The sequence below is a fragment of the Hemicordylus capensis genome, chromosome 3 (genome assembly GCF_027244095.1).
Source record: "Hemicordylus capensis ecotype Gifberg chromosome 3, rHemCap1.1.pri, whole genome shotgun sequence".
In the NCBI taxonomy this organism is placed as follows: Eukaryota; Metazoa; Chordata; class Lepidosauria; order Squamata; family Cordylidae; genus Hemicordylus; species Hemicordylus capensis.
The window spans coordinates 112,346,424-112,366,737 of record NC_069659.1 but is presented as its reverse complement, the minus strand read 5'-3'; the positions used below and the strand labels follow the sequence as shown (position 1 = coordinate 112,366,737).

General features: G+C 41.7%; 1 protein-coding gene across 3 annotated transcripts in view; it reads left to right on the top strand.

Annotated features, from left to right (window-relative positions):
- The window catches only part of MBTPS2 (membrane bound transcription factor peptidase, site 2), a 35,057-nt gene extending 16,559 nt beyond the window's left edge, over positions 1-18,498 (top strand). For 2 of the 3 annotated variants that reach the window (XM_053306147.1, XM_053306148.1), the window contains exons 6-11: positions 2,539-2,657; positions 9,216-9,396; positions 12,772-12,866; positions 13,522-13,717; positions 15,662-15,737; positions 16,609-18,498. In XM_053306147.1, the coding sequence (XP_053162122.1) occupies positions 2,539-2,657; positions 9,216-9,396; positions 12,772-12,866; positions 13,522-13,717; positions 15,662-15,737; positions 16,609-16,831 (890 nt within the window). In that variant the 3' untranslated portion in view covers positions 16,832-18,498. The remainder of the gene's footprint in view (positions 1-2,538; positions 2,658-9,215; positions 9,397-12,771; positions 12,867-13,521; positions 13,718-15,661; positions 15,738-16,608) is intronic. The other variant, XM_053306149.1, reaches the window with a different exon arrangement.
- Positions 18,499-20,314: the final 1,816 nt, after the last annotated feature.

Below are 20,314 nucleotides of genomic sequence, written 5' to 3'. Positions count from 1 at the left end.
GCTCCATCTGTTTTAAATCTGCCCCCAGTTACTATATTCTTCTGTAATGCTTTTAATGGGTTCTTTGCAGATAAAATCTCTTTTATCTGGTCTGACTTGGACTCCACTATTTCTGCAGAGTCTATTAAGGGGGTGTCCAGAAATCTCTTGAAGTATTAGATTGGATCAATTTCAATATATGACTCCTGACAATGTGGACAAGCTACTTGGGGCAGTGCAGCCTAATGTTCTTGGGAACATTGGCCAAGTTTGCAGCATTAATCTTGTAGTGAAATTGTTGGCCTAATTGACATCATTAATGCATCACTGAGGGAAGGCAGAATGGCCCCTTGTTTAAAAGAGGCAGTAGTTATACCATTTATTAAGAAGCCTACCTTGGATCCCACGGTGATGGATAGTTATAGGCCATATAACTCCAGTCTCCCATGGTTGGGCAAGATGACTGAAAGGTTTTGGAGGAAACCAATTATCTAGACCCATTTCAAACTGGCTTTAGGGTGGACTATGGGGTTAAGATGGCCTTGGTTGGCCTGATGAATGACCTTCACCAGGGAATCGTGACTCTGCTGGTTCTTTTGGATCTCTTGGCAACCTTTGATACCATCGACCATGGTATCCTTTGGGATTGGCTAGGGGAGTTGGGGATAGGAGACACTGCTTTGCAGTGGTTCTGCTCCTATGTCTCAGGTAGATTTCAGATGGTGGTGCTTGGTGACAGTTGCTCTTTCATACAGGAGCTATATGGAGTCCCTCAGGGCTCCATTCTGTCACCAATGCTCTTTAATATTTACATGAAACTGCTGGGTGAAGTCATCAGGGGATTTGATGCAGGTTGGTATCAATATGCTGATGACACCCAAATCTGTTTCTCCTTATCAACCAGTAATGGTATTCCATTTCCTAAATGCCTGTCTATAGGCAGTATTGGGCTGGATGAGAGATAACAAATCCAAGCAAGACAGAGGTGCTCATTGTGGGGGATCAGAATTTGAGGGATGGGATCATTCTTCCTGTTCTGGACAGGATTACACTCCCCCAGAAAGAACAGGTATGCATACTGGGATGCTCTTATATCCAGACCTCACCCTGGTATCTCAGATGGAGGCTGTCCCTAGGAGTGCCTTTTATCGGCTTTGGCTGATTCAACAGCTGTGTCCCTTCCTTGAAGAGAATGATCTCAAAACGGTGATGCACCATCTGGTAACCTCCAGGCTTGACTACTGCAATGCACTCTACATAAGGCTGCCTTTGTACGTAATTCAGAAACTTCAATTAGTCCAAAGTGCAGCAGCCAGACTGGTCTCTGGGGTAACCAAGAGAGACCATATTATGCCTGTTCTTAGCTGCACTGGCTGCCGATACATTTCTAGGCAAAATACAACGTGCTGGTTTTTATCTTTAAAGCTCTGAATGGCTTAGGTCCAGGTTACTTTGGAGAATACCTTCTTCTGTATGATCCCCACCACATGCTGAGATCATCTGGAGAGGTCTGTCTCCAGCTGCCACCGGTGCATCTGGTGGCGACTCAGGACCAGGCTTTCTCTGTAGCTGCTCTTGGGTTTTGGAATGCACTCCCCATAGAAATTCTTGGTTTAGAAACATTACTGGCCTTTAAGAGAGCCCTTAAAACTTTTGGTCTGGCCTTCCAGAGTTTTTAAACTGTTTTAATTGCTTTAGCTGTTTTAAACTGTGTTTGAATTTTGCAGGTTTTATATGGCTTTAAGTTTGATTTTTTAAAATGATAATATTTTGTCTTGGTTTTGTAAAGTGCCCAGAGCTTTGGATGGGGTGGTATAGAAATTTAATAATAAATTAATTAAATAAATAAAAGCAAGCATGGTAGGGCTAATGATGTGGCTAACTGAGATCATCCTGAGAGGTCCATCTGCAGCTACAACCACATAGTCTGGTGGCTATGCAGGTGCAGGCCTTCTCTGTTGCTGCCCTGAGACTCTGGAATGCACTCCCTGCCGAGATGAGAGCCTCCATATCTCTGACAACTTTAAACAAAATCTTTAAAGACTTACCTTTTCACCCAAGCGTTATAATTTAATTGTGGTTTTAAACTGTGGTTTTTATTTCTGTGTTTTAACTTTTTTATGTTGCGAGCTGTCCACAGAGAGAAGTTTGGGGTGGCATACACATTTGATAGATAGATAATGCCACATGTGGTTTGGCCCTGAATACTGTCTCGCCTTTTGGAATACCTCATCACTGTTGGAGATCGTACCTATTGTGATAGCAGTGTTGACTCCTTGTTTTGTAGGCTGCATCAGTCCTTATTCACTCTTGTATTCTTGGGTACTGTTGCATTGTGCATTCTTTACTTGGAACTACACTGACGTGCATCCCAACTTACGTTTAAGACCTCAGTTTATATTGTCATGAAGCAGAACTTGTATAGTTTATTTTCTGCTGAGCAGTTGATCATTTTAGTCTGGTGAAAAGCCAGTCTTAACATGTTAAGAGGTAAGATTCTGTTTCGTGTGCTATTAATTGTGAAGATAGTCAATATCTTAATTTCCCCCCTCTTTGTAGGAGTCTGGCATAATTTTGTGCTTGGAGTTGGAAGTCTTGTGGTTCTCTTCCTACTGCCAGCCATTCTTTTTCCATTTTATTACACCAGTGCTGGGGCACTTGTCACTGAAGTCGCAGAGGTAAGAGCAGCAAATGACCCAGTGCTTGGGGAAAACTGCCTGTCACTCCATCCCTGCTTACCTATGCCACTTTTCACACATTCCAGGGTCTGTGTTCAATTGCTGGATGGGTTTCGTTGCCATTGGAGTTTCTAGGTTTGGGGAAGGAATGTATAACACTTTAAAAGATAGTCTAAATTTTACTACTTTTTTTACACAAATATGTTGATTAGGAAGCTGATATGTATAGCAGCTGCCCTTTTGGCATACTTGCAGTAGGGGAAAAATACTCTTGCTATGCTTCAAATGTCAAAGTACTTGTTTGTATGTGTTTTATTAAGCATCAGACAATGATATTGGTCTAAGATTATTTATTTATTCATTCATCCTGCTCTCCTGCCTAGAAGCCAAGGGCAACATACATGCTGGGAACTTAGTGACTCTCCTTGGGTTTGGAGAAATGGTTCATCCCTCTTCCATACTATGTTATTCATTGCTACATTTTCCACATTACCTGAACAATTCAAATGTACTGAAGCATTCTGAAACAATAATCGATTTTCCCCCCAGTAGCACTGAATTTAATTCTGCTATTTCTATATTATCTCTCTCTCTAATTTATTCATAATGGCTGGGTTCCGAAGTACTGCCTATGATGATCCACATATGCATAGTGTGCTTTTAGGCACCTGAAACGTTATACAGACGTTCAGTGAGCTCTTCAGAACAACATGAATGAGAGGCTGCTGTTGAAAGGAAAAGTTGGCCACTTCTCTTCTGCTCGCCAACCATGCATGCACAGAAGTGTGTTTTTGTTTGTGCCAACAGGCCGCTGTGGACTTGGCATAGCACTTATAACAAGTGGAAGGTCACTGGCTAACCTCCTGGCGAATGGTGCGGTGTGCAAACGGCTTCTGTGGCTTTTAGTCATGCAGAGTCACCCTGCACACATGGGGGGACAATTATCACTGATGCCCCTCCTGCTGATGTGTGTGTGGCCCTTGGGGAAGGACTTCTGAGTACCAGGGAGCAGTAAAAATCCCCCCCCCCCCAGCATGACTCTGCATCACTAAATGCAGTGGAAGTAGGTTGCATGGAGCATCTCCACACTATTAGTTTGGATATTGGCCATTGTCTCTGTTAAGTGCCTGGACAGCATTGTTTAATGGAAAAAGCAGAAGGGGAATGGCATTAACACCCACTCTTGTTTGTTTTAAAAAACAAAACATTTATATCCTGCTGCATCATGTTTTCCATCCTGGGGAAATGGTTGAGATAGAATTAGTTTAACTATCAGTTGGACAAATCTGATTCTCTGTATGTAGAATTCTGACCAAATATAACAGACGGTGATCCAGATTGGTGGCAGAAAATGTAAGCTAAAATAGAGCTTTCTTGGTAACATCAATGTGGCTTTCATATCCCTGTGATGGTAAGCCATTTCCATAATATCTCATATAAATAGGACATGGGCCAAATTTTAAAGCGGTTAAAGAATGTAGAGTAACTACATCTGGATCAGGTCTGTTTTACAGGAAGATATTGTTGGCCTAGGCTTAAGTGTATTAAGAAGATCTTTTCATTTAATTTAGCTGAAATAAATTCTATTTTCTGAAGTGAAATCTGGCTCCCCCCAAATAGGGTAGTGCTTTCTGTTCTGTATATTTGGAAGCCTCCCACAGCTAAGAGAAGATTAAAACACACACACGTACATGTCTGAGAAGGATGTATACTTTGTGGCTTCCAGGACCTATGCAATGTGCATGTATTACAGAGGACTGAAAAAAGTAAAGGGGAGAGAGGAAATGGGCCATTTTGAGCCTTTAACAGTGTATTGTTTCTTGGAATGAGGAGATTAGGATTGGGTGGGTACTTAACATGCAGCTTAACTTTCCCTGGATTATATGGTGAGTTTTCGGGAGAGAAGAAATGGAAAAGGAGACCCTTCTCTCCCTTCCCACCTGCCCATACCTCCAGAGAACTCCCTCCTCCTGCTCCATTTCTTAGATTTGGGGCTATCTGACTGTGAAGCACTGTGATATGAACCACTGATATGATGAACTGCTAATGGCCAGCTTAATCTGTTACTCCAAAAGTCTTCACTCCTGTCCTCAGTGTCCTCTAAGTAAGGCATTTCACTTTGGCAACATGGGTTGGCTTCCAGAAGCTCTTAAAGATATCTGACAATTTGGAGAATTCCAATATCCATTCCAACATAATGAAAGTGAATTCTAATATTTGACATATAGTTGTGTCAGATTAATTCTAATATAGTTGTCTGATCTGGCACAATGAATTGCCCTACTGCTTATACAGATATCACTGGAGTCCATCCTGTGGGATGAGTACAACTGTTGTATTTTAAAGGGGGGGGTCAGGAGTATCCCAAAGATTGTTGTTGTTTTTTATAAGAGGGGACCCACAATAAAGTATTGTACTTTATGAGCGAGGAGCAGCACCTCCATTGGTGGGGTGGAGGGTGAGCGTAGGGCAAGAAGCCAGGCCGGGCAGTGTCGGGCTCTGAGTCGGGTGGCAACTTTCACTTTCCCACAATATTGTAATGTAGGGGCTCCATGAAGCCTGGGAGAGAAGCTGTGTAGTACTATTTGGGACTTGCAAGGAATGAGGAAGAAGAGAAGGAAATGGAATATGCCCTGCTCTCACTAACCTTTCTGTGCTGTGGGATACTATTTCTCAATTGGTGATGGTCCTCAGGCCACTTTTTGAGATCACAGGGATCCTGAGTTACAGAACAGTCCTCCTTAGACAGGTAATCCCTGTCCCCAGACACCTGCAGAGGCATGGGTTTCCTGGCAGCAGTGCACTAGGAATGTGCATGGAATAGATTTTGTGTCTTTGTTTTGAGCTTGAAACAAATGCAGATGGCTGAAATGTTTCATCGAAGCAGCAGTTGAACAGGTTGTTCTGACGGGGGGAAAACCCCGTAACGTTTTTGAGTATTCTGGCCATAGAGAACAATGGAGAAACTCAAAACACTCCATTATTCCCCATGGGTAGCTCAGAGAGAACCAAAGTGGGTTGTGTGTAGGGCATAATAATAAACCTTTCCTCCAAACCCTCATAGGATCCTATGGGAGTTTTGGGGAAAGGTTAAACATTTGTTTAAAATCTCCCACTTGCCCATTTCTTTTGTGGGTTTGATGGTAGTTACACCTGTCATGCTCTACCACACAAACCACTTTGGTGTCCGTCAGAGCTACCCATGGGGAACAATGGATGTTTGGAGTTCTCCCATAGCCAGAACAAGCTGCACTCACAGAGAAGGCACACAAGTTTGCATTGCAATTTGCAATACGTTTTGAAACCCTGAATCTGTCCCTCCCAACACAGTACACACATTTCAAACACAGTCCATAGATGCCCCCCCCCCGCAAAAAATAAATAAATCACTGACCCAGAATCCACTGCCAGCCACAGTACCTGTGCTGCAGTAACATCACTGGCACTCGTTGTTCGCTCTCACACAATTATGACTCGTTGCTCGCTCTCACACAATTATGACTCGTTGCTCGCTCTCACACAATTATGACTCTTCTTCCCAGCTGACTGCCTGGGAAGGGGCATTCTAGCAATTCTAACAAACCAAATGTTGGATCAGATTATGTTGGATTGTTCTGACTTTTTGTTCAGTGTGCAGGTGTAGTAATCCAATATCTTTCAGAGAACTGGAGTGCTACCACTTTGGATAGCAGTTAAACATCTCACCTGGAATAACTTCTTCTGTTGTCTTCTAACATAGAGCCATCCAATTAATTCCGTTACTGGAATTGAGTTGAGACTTGTTTGAGGTCATGCATCTAAATAATGTGGGCCATAAATGGATCTAGTTAAATCTGACTAATGTCTATTAAAATTTGAGGGAAAATCCCATGTAGCATTAAAGATACCTGATGCTACGTGCTGGGGGACAGTCTAGAACCTTCCTTAACTATTTATTTTCAAAAATTAAAACTTATTTTGGCTTTAATTGTATCTAGAGAGCTCAAAAGTGCCTCTGAAAAACACTCTTTCACTTTCTTTCCTTTTCGGAAGGGTATGCTTTACTTTTACATGATAATGTAAGATTTAACTACAGCTTGAGCAAACCAACCAGCCTGCTGTGCTTTGTGGGGTGTGGGCAGCCGACTCAGCATCCTGTGGGGAGGCTGCTCCACCCTTGCTGCTCAGTTGATCTCCTTACAAACCTGCTGTGCTAACCCCTCTAATAATAATAATAACAATAATAATAATAATAATAAATAAATAAAAAATAAACTTTGTTAGCTGCCCCATAACAAATTGTTTCCTGGGTGGCTTAAAGGTAAAGTGTGCCTTCGAGTCAGTGTCGACTCCTGGTGACCACAGAGCCCTGTGGTTGTCTTTGGTAGAATACAGGAGGGGTTTACCATTGCCATCTCCCGCGCAGTACGAGATGATGCCTTTGGATGGCTTATAACACATTAAAACATGAGATGAAAAGCACACATTAAATAACAAACCAAAAAATAAGGGAGTGGACTGTGTGCATGTGCGGTGGCCAATTGAGCAGTGGGGGCAGGATAGCCTCTCTGCAGGATGCTGAGTCTGTATCCTTGCCCTTCAGAGCATACCGAGTACCTGTGGCTGGTAAGTTCACCACTCTTTAAAACTATATTCCCTCGCTTTCACTTCCCCCCTCCCCGAGTGGCACTCACCAGCTGCTACTGTCTCACAGGGTTGTGGGAAGAATAAGAGATAAATCACATGTGCTTCCCTGAGGTCTTTCTCAGGAAGGGTGGGATGAAATTGTTATAAATTGTCTGGCAAGTTTCATTAACCTTCTTCCCTCCCTGCCCCTACATTCATGGTCAAACTAGAAAATGTTGTTCCAAGTATATGACTCAGCCTCCCCTCCCTCTACAGTGTTAACAGAGAGTGAAGCCTTGTCTTGACTGACAGGCTGGTGAACTCCAGGGCAGCCAATCAGTACACCAAGTGGGTGGGACCTAGAGAGGTGGGACCTGCAGGGAATTTGGGGGACAAGAAGGGTGTTCTCTGTTGGAGAGAAGCAGGTGCGAATGCATTGCCTTTGTGAGGGGCAATGGAATTTTGCTCCCTCATGGTCGAAGTCAGCATGGAGGTTTCACGCATGGAATAACTCTATAGATCTTTGAAAGAAAGGCTTGCAGGATGCTAGAATTTCATCAAGAATTGGGTGAGTTCAAGGAAAAGGGAATTCAGCATAGGGAACAGTTTGTTTAGTCAGACTGTGCATTAGGAATGTATATTTTTTGGTATGTATTTGCTCTGCATATTCTGAATACTGTTCTATTATAGTTTATCTGCAACATAATTGAAATAGGAAACACTAGCCTATGCTCAACACACCCAGGGCATTGCAAAAGCCTCTGTAAACATTTAAGCGTGCCTAAAGACAACCTATTTTTGCAACTAAGTATTTTTAACTGTTTCTAAAAGTCTCAAACAGAACCAGTCTGTAGTAATTGAAAAAGACCCTGTAACTATTTAAGCATTCTCAAATGCAACCTAATTGAAGCTTGAGACATTTCTGTAGCCTTTTGAATAAAGGTTTTTTTTTCCTGTTAAACTTTTTGCAAGCCCCTCAGAGTGGGATTTTAACTCAGTAAAAGAAGGGAAGTTTCTCTGGTGTAAACATGTCCTCAAGTGCTCAGCAGCTATCAGTTTTTCTCATCCCGTGTAAGCTTACATGTGGAAGGCTTTTTTTTTTTGTATTTATCCAATAGCAAAATAAAGAGTTTTCCATGGGATTCCACCCTGCACCCAGGGAGGTTTGAGCTCTGTCGATAAGAGGGGTGGCGGCGGCAGCATTTTAATTCTACCGGAAATATAGATTATTTTTAGGGGAAACCTAGCCAGGCAGCTCACCAGAGATGATTCAGCATTTCCCCCCCTCACATGAGCTGCTCTGAGATAAAGGCTTTAATCCGCTACAATGACACACATCCAAACAACCAATGTTGGTTTAATCATAACATTAGTTATCATAAACCTATAAGATGAGGGAATAATGGGTCAGAAGTCAAAACTACCTTTGCATAATTGGATAAGGACTAGGGATGTGCATGGATGTGCGCGGCACGGTCCGGCACTGAGGGGGGGTCAACCTTTAAGGGTGGGGGGGGTAGAACTTACCCCTCCCGCCGCTCTTCCCACTCTGGCGCTGCAGTTTAAATCGAAGTTTTTGGGGCGGCAGCGTTCCTTCCTGCCGCCCCTGCCCCCGTCGTTGCCAGGAAGTCTCAGTAACAGGAGCATGCATGCGAATCCAGCCTATGTATATATAGTCCATTTCTGAAGTAATTTTTTGTTGTCGGAGCACTGTAATAATTCTGGTTGGAACTGTCACTTCTGTGTTGAGTATAGCATCTATTATTGGTACTGTTTGACTTTTCCAAAACATATTTTATCAGTTTCCCCTCCTATTTGGTGCTGCGCCTTAGACTGAACGTTAACTCCTTTGTATCCTTAGAAAGCATGGCAAGAGTCTATTAAAAAGATCCAGGACCCATTGAGGATAGGGGCATGCATGATTCTCAGTGTAATATTCTTCTTGTTTTTTAGGACTCTCCTGCTAATGGGCCCAGAGGTCTTTTTGTTGGTGATCTTGTTACCAATTTGCAAGACTGCTCAGTTCAAAGTGTGGAAGACTGGAATTCCTGCCTGGGAGAGCTCTCTCGGAAGCCGCAAACAGGCTATTGCATAAAAACAGCAGTCCTACAACAGCTCAGCTTCCCCTCTAGAGGTATAGTTGTTTCTAAATTGTAGATGTTGTTGCTGCTGCTCATCAACCTACTTCCATTTATTTATTTATTTATTTATCATATTTTTATACTTGCTGATATGTTTATCTCTTGGTAGTGTACAAAATTTAAAATATTTAAGTCACCAATTAAAATACATGACAATAGAAACAATAGAATACAATTATTGAAACAAGTTTTTTAAAATGATTAAAATTCATTCTGATTGAACAGGAGGGACTTAAGGTTCTTCCTGAAAACAAACAGAGAAGGAGATGCTCTTATTCCAGAGCCCTGGGGCAGCCACAAAAAAAACCCGGTCCTGGGTCGCCACCAAACGAGCTGGTGGCAACCGTAACCAGACCTCTCCAGAATATCATAGCAGGTGGCAGGGATTATGGCAAAAGAGGCACTCTCTCAAATAGCCTGGACTGAAGCCATTACTTTTGTGGTTATCTTAATGATTACATTTATTTATGATCACATTCCAGTTAGGATACATTATTCCACATCACAACTCTTTTCAAATATGGAAATTATGTGTGAATTTTCCTCTCCTTAATATAGTATGTTTAAGCAACAGTCGATTTCCTCTTGACCTCTACAGTAAATTTGACTGAATTTCCTCTAGGACATTTAGTAACTTCAGTCATTAACCCATTCCCTCAGACTTGGCAATGTTCAGACTGAATTTTCAGTAGCAAATTCTGTAGCTTGATGACAGTGTGTATGTAATATGCCTATATGCTTACTCCAAGATCTACTTAAGTTGGGTAAAACTGTGAGTGTGGGCAGCCCAGTCCTATGGGTTTGCTTTAGCTGCTGCAGTACAGTCTACTGCTAAAAATATTTATATACCGCTTTTCAACAATAGTTCCCAAGACAGTATACATAGATAGATAGATAATGAATTGATTAAAATGGTTCCCTGTCCCCAAAGGGCTTACACTCTAAAAAGAAACATAAGATAGAGACCACCAACAGCCACTGGAGCTGTGCTGTGGCTGGATAGGGCCACTTGCCCTCCCCCTGCTAAACAGAAGAGAATCACCATCTTAAAAAGGTGCTTGGTTAATTCCCTCTGCTCTGCTTATTATAGGGAGTGTCACTGCTGTGCAATAATGGTCTGAGCTTGTAGAGCTGTTTCTAAGCTTGCAGGACTCTAAATAGCTTGGGGAATGCTATTTCTGGGCCTTACCACCCCTTCCCCATCCATGCTTTGAGGATGTATTGCCAGAGAGAGAAGAGAGGAGGACAAGCAGCTGACTAGCATTGAGAGTGGGAGCTGTTGTGTCATCAGTGTGTCTGAAGTCTGATCCCAGTGAGTGCACTCCAGTTGTGCTGGTACTGGGTTCTTTTTGCCATCTCAGAGTAATAGCTCGTAATTCTAGGCCATGTGGTTATTGTCTGTTTTCTTAAACTGCAGAAGATGATACTTTGCCCATTTTTAGCTATTGCTGATCTCCAGTATGCGGCAGAGAAGGTGAGAAATGTTGCAGATGTCGGCTGCCAGACATCCCAGAGTGTAAAGATTGTCTGTGTTGTTTATAGAACAAAATGGAAAGTATAATTGGTCGCATACAAATATATTTTGCTATGGGCTTTTCCTTTCATGTGGCCTCTATCTGTATGAAAGAAGCTGTCGTGCAAAAACTAAATTATGTCAGAAAGTCCATTTTTAACTACAGACATAATAGGGATGTGCACTAAGATACTTCGATAACGGCGGGGTTAGTACTTTAAGGGTGGGGAAGGGTGTACTCATACCCCCGCTGCATTTCCCCCGATGGTGCTCTGTAATCTTTAAGCCCCTCGGGGCAGCAGCATTCCTCCCTGCCACCCCGTTTCCCCCCCCCCCGTCGGCTGGAAGTAGTGAGCGCGCGTGTGCCTGTTGCGTGTGCCCATCTGCCGTGTGCACGCACGATGGGCGCATGCGCGTTCGCTACTTCCAGGCACTTCTGGCCGACGGGGGGGAACGGGGTGGCAGGGAGGACCGCTGCTGCCCCGAGGGGCTTAAAGATTACAGAGCGCCGGCAGGGGAAATGCGGCAGGGGGGTGAGTACCCTCCCCCGCCCTTTTCAACTATCCTTCCCTGTCCTCTGTATCTCCTAAAAATATGTCCTGCAGGTTCTGCAGACCCCAGCGATATATTTTGGGGAGGCACAGTGGGCTGCAGAAAGTAGGAAGGATTGGTGAAAGTAGACGTTACTTGACGAGTGCTGTGTTGGTTGGGCTATCAGCCAGTGTGTTTGAATGAACTGAATTAAAGATGAAGTTAGCAAATTCAGGAGGTGGTGGCCTATGGGGTCTCAGCCATGTTGTAACTTCAATAATAACTTTCTTCCTCATTTCCACCCCTTAAACCCAGGCTGAAGCTAATGGATTTTAAACAATCTAGAATGGTCCAAGATGGGAAAGATCAAAGTGAGGGAACAGATTCTGATTCCTCTGACTCTCCTGTTCTTATCCCCCTCCCTCATCCACCCACTTGTTCTGTACCCTGTTCATGTAGTTCTGCTTCTTGGTTTATCCTTAGTGAAGCATGCTATAAAACATCTCCCCTGGCCTGTATACACTGTGTGGTTGCACTTAGGCTACAACTGTTTGTACATATGACAGAAATATGAAAACGGGACAATTCTGAGTAACCATGCATAGGATTAATTTCCAAGTTTGGTTATTGTTTACTATCTTTTTTTTCTTTTTGAATTTATATCATACCTTGCCATTCTTATAAATGCGCAAGGTGCCTTATTAAGGAGAATTGGTTTGAAAACAAAATAACGATAGAGCACCATAAATAAAAATAGTGGCTGACATCCAGACTTTCCATTTGTAGAAGCAACATTCCACTGACAGAATGTTAGTCTGGATGTTGGCCAGTTCCTTCTCTCTGTCTGGTCTTGGATGTGTTTCAGGAAGGCTGGCTTAATAGTTATGTTAAATGTGCTACAGAGTAGACTTTGGCTTCAATAGTATTGTTGGAGTGCAATTTATTTGAGCAGTTTCGGCAGTTTCTTGCTATATGTTGGCTCTCTTCAAGAAGAGAGCAGATGCAGTGACCGACATGCTGGCCAGCATCCCACAGACATTTCCGGCATCACTGAAGCTGCTGCATGCTCATAACACTTGCACAATAGCCAGAAACTGTGAGGATGCAGCTGCGCCATAGCCAAACCATTGCACAGCTGCATTCATGCAATTTCTGGCCATTGTGCAAGTATTACAAGTATGCAGCTGTTCCCCAGTGCCAGAAACACCCATGGGATGCCGTGCCATGCATCCAGTAAACGAGTTCCTCATTTCTTTACTTCTGAGATTACCTATCCAGTAAGCTGTGATCTCCTGAAAATCTAATTATTTGCATTTCTCTTTAGGTTTTAAAAGACTTGATGGCACAGTTGAATGTTGTAGCAACAACAGCCTCACAGATGTTTGTTTTGCATACAGTAATAATTTGAACAGTCACTTGGTAAGTGTCAACAGTCAGTTTTGTACAGCACAAACACATTTCCCCAAAATTATTGGCTTCAGAATTTAAAACTGGTTTGAAATACTAATCCAGTGGTACCCGTGTGCGCATGTACTCTATCACTTGAGAAACTGAAATGATGCTAGAAGCCTACACTGCATTAAACTCTGCTTTTAGCCAGGAGATTGTTTGCCCCACTGCTTGATTGCTTAGAAGACAAAACAGAGATGTGCCAATAAAATAAGATTTAAGAAATTGATGGTCTACTTCTTAAATCTTATAAGATTTGGGCTTACACTTCACTATTTTGAAAACTTTCCATCCCAGGGCAATAAAATTGATGACAATAAAAACCCACATCACTTTACCCAACCTATAAGTAAGATGATCCATGAATACACAACATGGGCAGATTGAACTGGTTCTGCACATCCCTAATGTACATTTCCCCCCCTTCATATTTGGTTGTCTTATGAGCAGTTACAATAAATGGAATACTGCATGTACACTTGAAAAATCAGACTAACACCACCTTTCCCATTTTTCCATCTAACTTAGTGCAGTGCCACTTTCTGTATACAAAGGCAGATGTAATAAAGTATGCTTGTGAATGTTCATAGCCTACTTCAATTTTTATTTTAAACATTGTGTCCAGTATGCCTGTTTACCAGTGCGAAAAGCGATAGAGGCCAGCCAGCTTTGCCGAACTAATATGGATTGCCAGAGGGACTTTGTTCCAAGTGTGTGTGTGACACCATCTTTGGAAAATCAAACTAGACTCATCCGGGTGAAACATCTGCCTCAGATTGATATGCTGTTTTTAGGTCATCCACTGCATCTCCAGTATACAGGTTTGTATGATTTGGGGAAAGAGTGTTAAAATTAAAATCTAGTATGTAAATATGCTCAAAGGTTAATCTTGACTGGCTTTCCCCCCAGCCTTCTGATCTGTATTTGATCACACACAAACGGTGCATGTGCCTTAGTCCCTACTAGGTAGTGGATGGCTCTTCAGCCTGATTCTTAGAACCTAGACTATCCATCAGAAGCTGACTTCAAATTGACTTGAAACTAACAGCATTCACTGTCTTCTCTCACACAAACAGGGATAGTAATAACAGACTTAGACAAGGTAAAAGGGAAGATTCTCACCTTTTTTCCCCTTCTTCTTTTTTGTGTGTCATCAATTGTGATACCTTTTTGGGGCAGAATTAAGTATATGTTTCTTTTTTAAAAACAAAACAGCTTGGAAGTGGAGACCTAGCAAGAATTGGGACCACTATTTCCAATTTTGTTTTTAAGTCACCCACCTAATTCTATAAGCATACCTTTTTTTTTTTAATTTGATGGGACAGATATCTATTTTATACTTGAGTATGTATAAACTGACAACAGGCCCTAAGTAGAGTCAGGAGAATACTGGAAAACTGCATGGTTCAGCTGTCTGACTATGTTACTGCCAAGTGTTTAGATAAAAATGCTTCACATCACCTCCCATTTGTTATTTCAATAGTTCTTTCATGCTTAACTCTTCCCACCACTTGGGTAAATCATTATATCTTGGTAAAGTTTGTCTCAAGGAACTACACCCTCATTAGGACAGAAAATTGAATTCAAATTAGGTTTCATTTCCTTGAATGGGGGGATGAAATATTAAACTATTTTCACAATGTATCTTTAAGTTCGAGATTTATTTAAAAACAGATCTTGGAGAGTAGAGATGATGCTTAATCAGAATTCCTACAAGAATGAAAAAACGTATTGTATTTCCATGCATGCACTCCGTGGGTTATACTTTTGTTTCCCCCCGCCGCCCCCATTGGGTGGGTAGGCCTCAGGGTGCTGGGCCTCAAGAGGTGGAGAAGGGGCTGCTTGCAGGGTAGGCAGGTGGGTGAGCAACTAGATCATTTGGCATTTACACACAGTCTCTGAGGGGCCCATGCTGCTCTGCAGTGCTGGCCCCAATAAGCCCCAGTGTGCTGGGAGCAGGAAGAGCAGGCTAGACATCAACCAGTGGTAGCAATGATGGCCTCACTCTTCCTAGGTGGCGGCCACCAGTGACAAGCAGAGAAGGCAGCACGCAGAGCTCTCCTCTTCAGGGGCCTTCAGAGCCACATAGAGGAGTGGCATTGGCACAGGAGCTGGTGGTGGCAGGTTCCCTTGGGAGGGCAGCGGAGGTGGCTCTTTGCTGGTGGCAGGCCAGTGGCTATGCACAATCTTGCAAACACAATTACTAGCTTTCTGCGGGGTGTACTGAGGTGCAAGTTATACCAATATGCAGGGTGTATCTGTTAAAATATGGTAGTCCTCAATACTTAGTCCTCCACACTTACACTCTCCTTGCAAATGTATTGTATCCATTCCCTAGACTTGCAGGGCTGCCTAGCATGAGAGAGAAAACTTTGGTACCATGTTAATTAGGAGCATAATGCAATGAGTGCAGTTAGAATGGAATCTGTTTGCTGTTGCCTCATAATCACAATGTTGATATTCAGAAAAGAGTATTATCTAGACTATTTTCAAAGACTACTGATGCTCGATTATAAGTGGTCACAAGTACATCATGTGTTTAGTCATAATATTCTCAAGAGTACAGACCATTATGATTACATAGCCACGAAAGGAGAGGTAGTGGAAAAGATTTTGTCATACACTTTTAATAGTACTTGGCTGTCTTGGCAATAGTCTGGAAAACAAAGTGAGAGTTCTGTGTGCCATAATGGTTATTGGAAAAACTTTCTGTTGTGCAGTGTTAGATGTTCACTTTCATAACAAGTTTATCATCTTGCTTTAAGTGAGCCTCAGCAGTTTTGTACCTCGACACAACTTTCTCAGTTTGGATCTGCCTGTGGTAATGGAGACATTCTGCAAGTATCCTTTGATATTTATGTAGGTTATAAGAAATAATATACTCTTTTGCGAATATGTAGAAGAATCTTTCAGGACTACAACCATCTGTATTTTTTTTTTTTAAGAGCCTGTTTTTATCCAGAATCGCATTTGCTTGGATCTTCAAATCATTTTTTCATATTAGGCCTGCCAAACTGATTGAAATTCTTTTTGGTTTGTTGCGTGCTTTTGAATGGTTGGATTATACCATTCAATTTAAGCAAATTGAAATTTAAACAAATATCAGGACGGCAGGATAGATGCCTTCCTGAAGATGTAAAAGGAAGCATGAAGTAACTTAGAGTGTAGCTTATGCTTATGAAAGTCTTTCATAATTGAAAAAAGTCCATCTTTACTACAGCTACGGATATTTGTATATCCATTTTCAACAACATTCTCAAAGTAGTTTACATAGAAAAATAAAATAATAAGGTAGTCCCTTGTCCCCAAAGGACTTCTATAATCTTAAGGGAATGTTTAAAGGCAGCCAGGGATGAAGAAGTTCTTATATTGACAGGGAGTGCATTCCAAAGCCCTGGGGCAGCCACAGAGAAGGTCCAGTCCCATGTCACCACCAAAAGAGCTGATGGCAACTCCAGGTCACAGTTGCCCAGTTCAAGTAAACAATTTAAAGGTTTGACCTTTACTTAAAATCAAAGGGAGGGTCGGAAGAAATGAATTCTTTTTCTCTCTAAACTGTCAAGACATACTCTAACGCAGGCAATGAAAACAATGTTAATGCAGTTTTGTGGTAAAATATTATTTGTTCCAAAGCTTATAACATAATCCATTCTAAACATGTGTATTATTAAAAGAATGGTGTTGTTCATGCCCTTTAACTTTTATTACCCAGATACCTCATTTCACTTTCTGGAGCCTTGGCTGTAATTAATGCAGTCCCTTGCTTCGCTTTGGATGGCCAATGGATATTGAACTCTTTCCTGGAAGCCACGCTTAGCACGTTGATTGTCGAAAAACAAAACAGGGAACTTGTGGGGTTCTTAATTTTGCTCGCTGGCAGCACACTTTTGGCTGCCAATGTGGCATTAGGACTTTGGGTTGTGACGGCACGATAGTAAATTGGCTAATTTTGATATATGTTAACTTACAAATACTCGAGGTACATGTAAAAGAATGAAATTTATTGGCTTGTAAAATATGGGGTGTATTTGCATGTTTGAGTGAAGAGAAGTAGTGTTAAATCAAATTACACTGGAGGAAAAATTTCTACCCTGGGATTTGTACAGTAATTCAAGACCTGATGCAAATGATCATGAGCGAGAATTTTTGTTAAAAAACCATTTGGAAAAACTGTGTTTTTAAAAGAGAGGAAATGTACATTGAAAAAGAATTAAGGAAAAGACAAGGAAAAGCAGCAGTACTGTAATGCCTCCCCAGCCCATTCAGCGACACACTGCACCTGAGGGCTGCTTGTTCTCAAAGGCAGAGAGCTAATTTAGTAGAGGAAAAAGTCCTGATGAGCCAGATACAACCTTCTGGCCATACTTTGCCTACCCATGATGTAGATAATGGGTACATTATCCACCCCTGCCCACTCATCCTGAATGTATGGTTAAGAACTTTCTGGAATATAGTCATCTCCTCAGACTGTGGCTTGAACCTTACTTTCACAGCAGCCATTCTTACTGATAAAATATTGAAACTTACATTAGTTCTCCCTCCACACCCGAGGTTAAGCTGACTCAATCATGCCTGTTCAAAATTGGAACTTTCATTTCATACATACAATGGGGTTGTTATGAGAAATTTCTTCAGCAATTGTCTTCCTTAGTAAAATGCTGCCATTACTGTATCTTTCCATTGTTTATACATCCCATGCAGATTCTGCTAGGTCCATGTAACAGAGTAATGTTATGATTACAGTGGCTGTATTCTATTTTGCTGTGAAGCTCTGTCTTGCTGAATGAGAATCACTGAGCATGTCATGACACTGAAGTGCCCTTTGAATGTTCTCCCAGTTGTGCAGGAGCTTTTCAATTAAAATGAATTGATACATTGACTACTTTTTAAAAGTTATCAACATTTAAATTTGTATATCAAAGTATTTAGCTTATGTGGATGATCAATTAATCATGATTATCCCTGTATTGCTGTGAGAAACATAAAGGATATGCTTATATGTTTTAATAATTTGTCTACATCCAGTCTAAGAACTATGTGTGGGGAATGCTTGCATATATGAAGAGGAGCAGCAGTTTCTGGCTATTGCCCCTTCCCTCTGCAGCCACCTGTGACATATAAAAATATGTCTCTAAGGGTCCTGGAACCCTCAGGGACACAGTTTTTGGAAGGTACCGGTGGCTGCAGAGGAACGGGGCAAAACTGATTTTCCTCTGTGTACATGAAAGCATTTCCCATGTAAAGCTTCTGGTTTGGTTGTCAGTCACTTTTGGGTGCCTCATGGCTTAAAAGCAGAGTATAAATTTACATTTAAATATAAAAGTTTAAAAAATGAACATATGTAACTACTAATTTATACTTGGTTGTAAAAATCTGTATCAGATGGAAAAAATACTGTTTTATATTCAGAGAGATTGTACATAATATAGATTAATACCCAATTGCATTCCTATGTGACCAATCCTGTTAAGACTTCAAACGTGTATGTATAGTTGTTTCTATAGAATGATGTGATGATGAATCACACATATAATTAAATGCTTTCCTTGCACTAGGTTGTAAAAATAAATGTTTATTTGGAAGCATTCTTCTTACAAATGTACGCTGGCTTTACAGAATGTTACTTGTAGGCATCACCACTGACAATTGCACAAATACACGAAAAGGCTGCAAAAATGGCCCAATAGGGTGAAATGATGACTTGTTAAATAAGTCAGAATACTAAGATCATAGTCCTGCTGAATTGAATTATTTTAGAAGGCTTAAGCACGTTGAACTCTAAGCTGGGCTATGACCCAAATAATTTGCCAACTTGGACACACAAACAAATTGCTCAATTTCCAATATGAATACACATGATACCGCCATTTGTCTGTCAGAAAATGATTTGTCCTAAGCTATATCTAGAACTTCTGCTCTCCTTGTGATCTCCTTGTGATTTCTACTGTCAGTCAAAAGAAACTTCTTGGTAATGCACAACAATATATGTCTGGTTGGTGTATGTCTGGTTGGTATAAATGGGAACTATGCAAACTGAACTACATGGTTTGCTGCTTTAAAAAAAAGTTGGAAAACCATTCTTTTATTGATTAAAAGAAGTTTATTGTTGATGCTTTTGTGACTTCATAGTGTTCCACTCCACATTTCACAAATAGCTATATGGGTGATTGGTCTGGATCTAAGAATTGCTTTTTAGTTTTTGAATTGCAAATCAAGATGTTAGACACAGATGCCAGTCTAATTAAGATTACGTACTGGGTACACAAGCTACCTAATGGCGCAGTGCGGAAATGGCTTGACTACCAAGCCAGAGGTCACTGGTTCAAATCCTCGCTGGAATGTTTCCCAGACTATGGGAAACACCTATATCAGGCAGCAGTATATAGGAAGATGCTGAAAGGCATAATCTGCTACTGCGTGGGAGGAGGCAATGGTAAACCCCACCTGTATTCTACCAAAGACAACTACAGGGCTCTGTGGTCACCATGAGTCGACACCGACTCAACAGCACACTTTACCTTACTGGGTGCGCAATTAAGGTTACGTACATTAGACTGGTATAGCCAACATGGATCTTGGCTATTGCACATTTAGCAGTACAAACAAGCTAAATGGCCTCTCATTGTTAACAAACAAAATAGTATGTTGCGCCATGTAGGGATGTTCATGAACCTCGGTCCGTGCACAGGTTTGAATAGTGAACCAATTTGTGGTTCTGTGAATTGGTTTGTACTGGTGCGACCAAACCACGAACTGCTTCAGTGGTTCAAGGGTGGCACCAGCGGAGCAGCACCTTTGAAAGTAAGTAGAGCAGGTCCTTAACTGCGTGCCACCGCTCCTTGCAGCTTCCTGCTGCTGCTGCACTGCTCCCCCGAACAGCCCGCACTCAGTGGCCACGCAGCACTGGCATGCTCATGGCCTTTGTGCATGAGCGGAAGCCATTTGCGTGGTCAGCATGGTGTTGCTGACCACACAAATCAGTTTTGTTTTGTTCATGATGGAACTGCTGCTTTTCTGAAAAAACAAAATGAACATGAGCAACTTTCCCTCTTTTATTCATAGATGTTTTTGCAGACAAAAGGCACTCTGAAATGGTATCTCTGCCTCCTCCCAATAATCTCAGATATTTGACCTTGTAGCTCACTTGAAAGAAACTATGTCTGCTGGTGACAGAATGTAATTGTTCTCTTTGCCCGAAGCAGTAACTAGCTATCCAAAGCAGTTTCAATAATTAACTAGTTTCACTAAGCAATTGACATACTTTGAATTATGCAGGATTTAAAACTGCTTTTCAAATTACAGAACAGGGTGCTCCCAGATGTATCACTAGCTGAAGGGAGTGGGAAATATCTGGGGAGGGAATGTAATAAAATCAATGCTCAAACTGAAATTTATAACTGCATGTATGTGAAGAATGT